At 36.6% G+C, this 7,666-nt stretch overlaps 1 protein-coding gene across 2 annotated transcripts; it reads left to right on the top strand.

Moving 5' to 3' along the window:
• Positions 1-2,142: 2,142 nt before the first annotated feature.
• Positions 2,143-5,935, top strand: rln1 (relaxin 1). Of its 2 annotated transcripts, none has more exons than XM_042060595.1 (2): positions 2,143-3,432; positions 5,357-5,935. In XM_042060595.1, the coding sequence occupies exons 1-2, from the start codon at positions 3,222-3,224 to the stop codon at positions 5,524-5,526; spliced, it is 381 nt and encodes a 126-aa protein (XP_041916529.1). In that variant the 5' UTR covers positions 2,143-3,221; the 3' UTR covers positions 5,527-5,935. The 2 variants fall into 2 exon arrangements, with proteins under 2 accessions (XP_041916529.1, XP_041916528.1); XM_042060594.1 differs by having other exon boundaries at positions 2,163-3,432; positions 5,219-5,935.
• The last annotated feature ends 1,731 nt before the right edge of the window (positions 5,936-7,666 follow it).

Genomic DNA, 7,666 nt, shown 5'->3' with positions numbered 1-7,666 from the left:
GCATTTTGTCATCATTAAGGCTACTTTGACAAACTCTTAGTCAGCTGATTTTAATATTTACAGATATCTAGGCGATATTTGTAACATTTATTTTGTATTTGGCCTGTTATGAAATCATGTATTGGACAATTTAAACACACTGTGAAACCTGAAGCCCAAAGTTGGAGACATGCATTTAGACATTGCTGCAAATGTAAAACCGGATTACTCTGGAATCGCGAGAACCGTTTACCACAACTTGCGGCCAACATCGTTTAAAAGCTGAGAAAAAGCTCTTTCGTGTGATGTAATATCTTTGTGAAGAGTAGGCTATCGGAGTATAGGCTATTTCAGCAAAGAATGGGTGAATTTGGACGCACTTTCTTTCTTGCCGTGCACTGTCACATTCTCCACTGCGTAAAAGACATAGGCTAAATTAATTTGCGTTGTGAATGCTAAGCTTAATCAGGCCATAAGCTAAATAAAAATCGCTAGTCGGATGCAAAGCAGAATATAGAAAGAAATGGGCACCAAGGCCACAGTGGCCTGTGAACCTCTGATTTTCAAAGGGACATCACGGCCAATGCAAGGGGCAACGACGTGGCCGCCGTAAAATTTCCACCCTGCTTATAACACAGTTAAGGAATGACCAATGTTAACAAACTAACTGGCTAGATCACCTTAGAAAGCTAACATGCACATTAGCTAAAAACAAACCTTATTCAAACGAGAATAATACAAAAAAGGTCTTTATTTAAACCAGCAACAAGAATCTATATTACATCTAGTAGCCTATAACCTTTATGGAAATATAGCTAAGCCCTCTCTACTGAAGTATGAAACAGCAAGTGATGCACTCAGTGTGGAATGGTAGGGGAACGCGTCTGCTGCTCCGGTAGCTTATTTATACTATCCAACCAGCAAATCAGCGCCCTCGAAATTCAGACGTGATGAATTAGAAAAGTGTGATTAGCATTCAATAGCTGTCAATTAAAATTGACCAATGGGGCAGAAGAAATATTTGGAGGGGCATTGCCCCTCCCAGCCTTATTCTAGATCCGGCCATGATGAGCGGTCATTGGTTACAAGGCAGCTGATCAGCGTAAAGCTCATTTACTGTAATTATTCATGTGGGTACCAGGTAAGCATAGGCGGTGCTAGAGATAGATAGATAGATAGATAGATAGATATCCACTAAAATGAGCCATTTTACAGTATTCCCCAGCCTAACTATAGGATAGTAAATAGGCTTATAAAAAAGCATCTGAGCCCATTTTTGACAGACCAACGTTGCATACCTTCTATGTTAACAGGTAAAAGGTAAAATGTTCCATTCTATGTCATCTTCAAGACTGACTAACAACATTGTTTCTAATGTTTTAAACAGTGAGTTTGACTTGATATCATTAAACCACTTACAGGGTCCTGCAATTTAGTATGATCAGATGAAGCACTTTTTTTGTGCAACAGTCCATCCTCAAGCTTAATATTGACAATCAAATATACAATGAAGGGATGCTTGTCTTTTATCTCTTGTAATTGATGTGTAAATGTATTGTATGGTCAATTGTAATGTGTGTATTTATGTTCTAAGTCTTTCTGAACTGCACCAGTCTTTATATAATGCACAATGTCTTATTCCATGTATCTATATTTTTTTACAAATGGAGCAACTATAGATGCAAAACAAATTCCACACATCTGACAATGAAGTATTTGTGTCTGGTTAGTCTGTCCTATCTAGTTCGTCTGTCTTGACCGGTTTGTCTGTCGTGTCTGGTTTTCCTACTTGCTAGTCCAAGTTGGAACCTGAATTGGAGCTTTCCCACATCAAAGACTGTTTTTATGAACGCATGACAGATTACACATCATATTTAAGACAATTTAAGATCAAATCTTGTAAAAATGTTTCAGAAATGAGGCCCCAGAAGTCTGTAATTCTCGCACAATATATATAAACTGTAAATGCATTAAATTTCAAAAGTTTTTGCAATCTCTATCATTTTCTGATATGCCTACTGCATAACTGTTTCAAACTCAGAAATGAGTATTTATGACTAATGTGCTAAGGGTGAAAACATGTTTTATTATTAGAAATAATTTGAACAGAAAATCTACATTTGACATAAGCATACATGAATGAACATGAACATGAGCATACATACGTGAATGTGTTTTATCACTCATGATTACTCATAGACATTTTACTGAATTGAACAGAGTTGAAACGGAATACCAAAGGAGAAAGCCACAAACTGTCAGTAACAGAACTTAGACTTAACCAAATGTATTAAACCCATTAGGTTAGATTGATCTTCTTTGACCTTAGTTGACATCACATCATTATTCCTAATTGTATCAATGCCTTTTAATGTAGCCATTCATTGATTCAATCAAATAGAGTCAAATAAATCTGACCTTGCTGTTCTCTGGAGTATTCTTCTGCTTTGAAGCTCTGACAAGAAACATCAGCATAAGGGTGTGTGAGTGCAGGAAGCTGAGGATTAATTACCTACAGTAATAGCCTATGTTTGACCTGATTTGTTAAAGGTTTGTTTGTGTAAACTTGACAAAAACAGTTCATGTTGATGTGCTGATGGGATATTCACTGCCATTCCCCATACATTTTCACTGAGAGTGTTTGATGATCGCACTCTTCTCTTTTAAAGTGAGGGCTTGGCAATGTTCCTCCAGCATAAACACAAAATAGAGCAATGTGCCATTGTATGGAAACAGTAATCTGGCAGTGAGTAAAAAAAATCACTGTAGACCCACTCAAAAATAATGCTATTCAAAACCTTTCCTAGACACATGTTCAGTCCCCCCGCCTCACCATCACTACCCCCACCACAATAGCTGTGGCAGAATACAGTAGACTAGGTTCTTCATTAAGCCAATTACATTTGCCAATTACAATAGAAGTAGGGACAGTGTTTTTCGTTGGTCATTTGATCTTAAGTAGCCTAGTCTGTCAAATAATTCTTTGTTCAATGACTTATGACCGGGGCTATGTGTGAGTGGATGAATATGGAGTGACGTGAACAGGTCAGTGTCAAGATACGAACGCCTTGACTATTTAAAAAAAGCATCACATTGAATCGGGTGTAGCCTAAGAGCCGGAGCCAAGCAGCTCCCGAAGTTCACCTCTTGCAGCCTTCCAAGAAAGATAAACTTCTCGTTAGGCTCAGATCTAGAGCGAATCTTCTTTTAGGCTACCTTTGATTCAAACAGAAACAAGAAACATGCCCAAACGTCTTTCTGTGATATTTATAGGCGCGTGCCTACTTGTGTGCGAGAGCGCTCAGAACTCAAACTCGAAAAAGGTGCTGTTGTCTAAAGACTATGGGGTGAAGCTGTGCGGCAGAGAGTTCATCCGAGCTGTAATCTTCACCTGTGGCGGTTCTCGCTGGAAAAGGGCTATGAATCTGGATTTACTTTTGAGAAGCGACAATGGTAGGCTACGTTTTTATCATTCTTGCTTCGTCAAGTTGATTGGATTATCATTAGCGTCTGGCACATCGATTAAACAACATGACATTTTCACATTAAGGGAGAACACTTAACATTTGTTACATTTGTAGGCTAGCCTACGAAAAAGAACTAACGTAGTAATCCTATGGTTTACTAGTAATCGTAGTAATCGTAGTAATCCTATGGTAGAATTCTATGGTAGGCTACGCTTGTGTAGGCTATCCTGTAGGTTGTCCTTAGACGCCTAGTGTTTCTATAGCCTAGTAAAACAAATACCCAACTAGTAGGCCTATTCCCAAAATACTATAGTAGGCTACTCCTATACTATAATATGTTGTCCCAAGATACTACTCTTTTTCATAGGCTATAGACAATGAGGGTAGGCTTGATATTTTCTGCACATGTCTGTTTAGGCTACCTCAAAATATATGATTACGTTGGAAAACTGTTTGTTATTATTATTGACTAGACGTAGCCAAGGAGCATCTTGACAACTGGAAAAATAAACGCAAAAATAGATTAGGGTACCATTTGTTGTCATAAAACCATCTTTCAGTCTTTTTCATCCTCAAACTGATGTTATTTAATTAATCAAACTCAATTTATTTATATAGCCCTTTAAAAAAACAAGAACTGACCAAAGTGCTGTGAAAATAAAATAAAACAATAGGCCCTAGTAAAATAATAGTATAAAAATATAGTTATAACAATACAAATGATAGTGCAACTTCTTAATAAATGTTTCTTAATTAACAACAACAAAAAAAAATAGGCTATTGTCATAGAGTTGCCATAAAAAACATTTTTTACTACCCTTCAACGGATGTATATATAAAAAAAAAAAATATATATATATTAAGAAGGTTTCATTTTTAAAGCCATGTGAAACAAAGCACTAGTATGAAACCACCCATATCCTGTGTATGCAGCACTTTGTCACCTATTGAGGAAGGCTGTTTTAGAAAGCAACTAGCCTTGGTATCTTCAAATTCATTTAGATGGTATGGTCATGTAAAGGACAAAACACATGTCATTCTCGCTAGGATGCACTGTGCAGTTCTATGTTCAGGACTGGAACATACACTTCAAAAAGTGACATCCAAGTGATATCCATCTTATTAAGATATTGTTTTTAGTATAGAGACACTTACTTTGAGTTTTCTTGTAAGATTATTTGACTTAAAATAAGTCAAAATCTTCTTAAATGAAGAAATAAAAACAAGTAAATGTATCTGACAATGGATTAAGGAAATGTATTTTAAGATTATCTTAAATCTCATCTTAAATTAAGAATAATTTTCTTAATCCATTGTTTCAGGGTGGTGTTTTTGCCAGACCTTTAGGTTGCTAGTTCACTAGTTTTTAGTTTTAGTAAAGTGAGCTAAAACTGCCACAGCTAAACACTGCTGACTGAAATGAAGAATGTGCCAGATGTCAGAATATATGATCACTTTTATTTATTTACTTATTTTATGAAATAATTAGGCATATGGCTCCCATGTTATGCTACCACAACTTTGATGATGCTTCCAGCCAGCTCATTTTCAGTAGCCTCTTATAACCCTGCTTAGTGACATTCCTGGTGAGAGATTCACATCAATCCCAGTTTTACCATTGATAGAGCTTTAGTTCATTGAGTAAATATTTTAAAGGAGATATCCTCAATAAATGTATTTTTGGGTTAGTGATATTGGAGATTTAATAGAATTGCTGTAAGAAAATGAGCAATGAGTTGGGCTGTCCTTAAATCTTTGACCCATGTCCTCAGATCCTATTCAGCTGGGCTCCCTCATTGTGGCATCAGAAAAAGCTGAGATGTTCAACAGGCCACCATCAACAGACCTGATGAGAATTGCTGAACAAACCATGCCTCCTTTCTCTGTTTCTTTGTTCTCCTCTCTGGCAGACTTTCTCAAGTTGTTTGATGACCAGAAGCAGACTGGTGCTGAGTCCAATGAACAGCAACTCAGCTACAAGCTACACTTTGATAGAAAAAAGAGGAACTTTTCTCACGGCCTTGCAGGCATATGTTGCAACCAGGGCTGTACAAAAAATGATATTGGACGCCTTTGCTGAGAATATGAAAAGATCTGAGAGGCGAGGATGTGTTGTGATTGAGTTAGCTTAGTCAGTGGCATGCACATGTAGGCAAACCGAACAAGAAAGAGTAGCCTATAACCAGGGTTGGAGTTTATGTGCACCTCAAAACATCACTGGAAATCAAGCTACTTTTGTCAACCATTGCATTATTCTGAATCATAATCTGTATGTGTGTGTATTTGTTATGTTCATAAATGAGACCAACTTTTCTCTATTTTTCCCTACGATAAGGAGAGTGTACTAAATTAATTAGATACATTATAAATATGTTATAAGTTATGTTTTTCATAATGTCTGTAATGCACAGCAAACCAAAAACCTGAATTAAAGAGAATATAATGTATCAATACAAGGTTGAAATAATAAAGTGTTTATATATTGTAAAGTGGAGGCTAAAGGCTTGTATAAAGTTGTGTACATTTAGAATAGCCTACACAATTATAACAAAAACTCAAACACACCACATGGATGTACAGTAAGTGGTTAGTAATCCTTTTTGGAGTAAATACACAAAACTTTTGTACATGATCATTTTCTGTTATGCGGCGATCCATACATAAATTAAATTCTGAAATATTTTGTTCTGGACATAATGCAAAGGGGTTGTATTGAACTTGTTCTATAGAGTCCCCCACCATGGTTCTGATTTCACCAGATTAGAGACAATTATACATATTTGAAAATATGTCCTCTCTGACAGCATTATCTTTTGTGAAAGATGTAAAAATATAATATTTTAACAAATGTTAAAATTAAGGCTATAACATTTGTGATAGTAATAGAATATCAAATGATGAAAACCCAGGATGCAGCATTATTTTGCTATAGGAGCTGTTAAGCACTAGTAGTGCCGACAGGTCTGGGCTCTGGTGAGTGGGGTAGTAGGAATAAATTAAACAGATTTAATTGATTCGCCCATTCCTTGTCTCCATGGTCAGACCAGCTCCCCCCTTTTGAACTATGGCCTGAGATAGTTTTCAACTCCCTGCAGATGTCCCTTGCATTGTTTTCTGAAGATGCTCCTCCAGTTTATGGTAGCCTTACCTACAGTAGGTTAGTTTTCAACTCCCTGCAGATGTCCCTTGCATTGTTTTCTGAAGATGCTCCTCCAGTTTATGGTAGCCTTACCTACAGTAGGTTTCCAATATGACCCAGAGTTATATAATACTAATGTACCAAACAGTGGACTAAATTCTAAGTGTGATATTTCATGTAGGCCTAACATTTCTTCTTAGGACATGTTTTGGCTCGTATAGTATAGTATAGAAGTCTAGCCTAGTCTATTGTTCACCGGTCATTGTTCATTTATTCTGTACGTCAGGATTTGGGCTAATTCAGGCACGTTGGGATTCAGGCGTTATGCATTACCTACAGTACATTTAGCTATCTTTATCTATTACATGATCACTGTCATGTATTCTCAGCATGTGTTTGTGGGCACCGCCACCAGTCATAAAGCAAACAGTTGTGCACTTTGCAATTCCCTGTACAACTCAGCTGCAACTCTAATGAAGATGCAAGGCCCTGCTTTCAGAGTATAACCTCTGTCCCTGGGCAGTGTTTAGAAATAGTGAGTTATAAATAGCCTATATTCAAAAACTATCTTTGTGCTGTGGAGCTGGAAATATCATAAGTGCAAATGTCATTTTCCTCTCCTAGACAAACGCAATTTGACATTTTATAGTCAATATTTATGGGAACTTTAAATACTAGATTAGCCTACCTGTAAGGATTTTTCAATCAATCCACTCTACAGTATATGCCTTAGTGTTTAAGATATTCTAAAATAAGTCAGCTATAGCCCAAGTTTTTTCACTTCATTAAGTAGGCTAGCTGTCATTGCCAGTTTCATGTCAAACCATGAAACATGAATATTTTAAAGAAAATCCATTATTTCCTATATAAAGCATTCTACTTTTTTCAATACCTCCAAAGCAATGCAGAATAGTTCTCTTATATGGGACTAATCAGACACATATTTTTTATAGCCTTTGTTTGTACACTCTTGAATTATCAAGCCATGTGACCCATGTGACTCCAAACCAATGCAGAATAGTTCACCTATATGGGACTAATCAGACATATCTCTTTTTACAGGACTTACCTGTACAATCTA

The sequence above is a fragment of the Alosa sapidissima genome, chromosome 13, assembly GCF_018492685.1.
Source record: "Alosa sapidissima isolate fAloSap1 chromosome 13, fAloSap1.pri, whole genome shotgun sequence".
In the NCBI taxonomy this organism is placed as follows: Eukaryota; Metazoa; Chordata; class Actinopteri; order Clupeiformes; family Clupeidae; genus Alosa; species Alosa sapidissima.
Note: the sequence above shows the minus strand (reverse complement) of the source record. Positions and strands in the feature narration are given on the sequence as shown.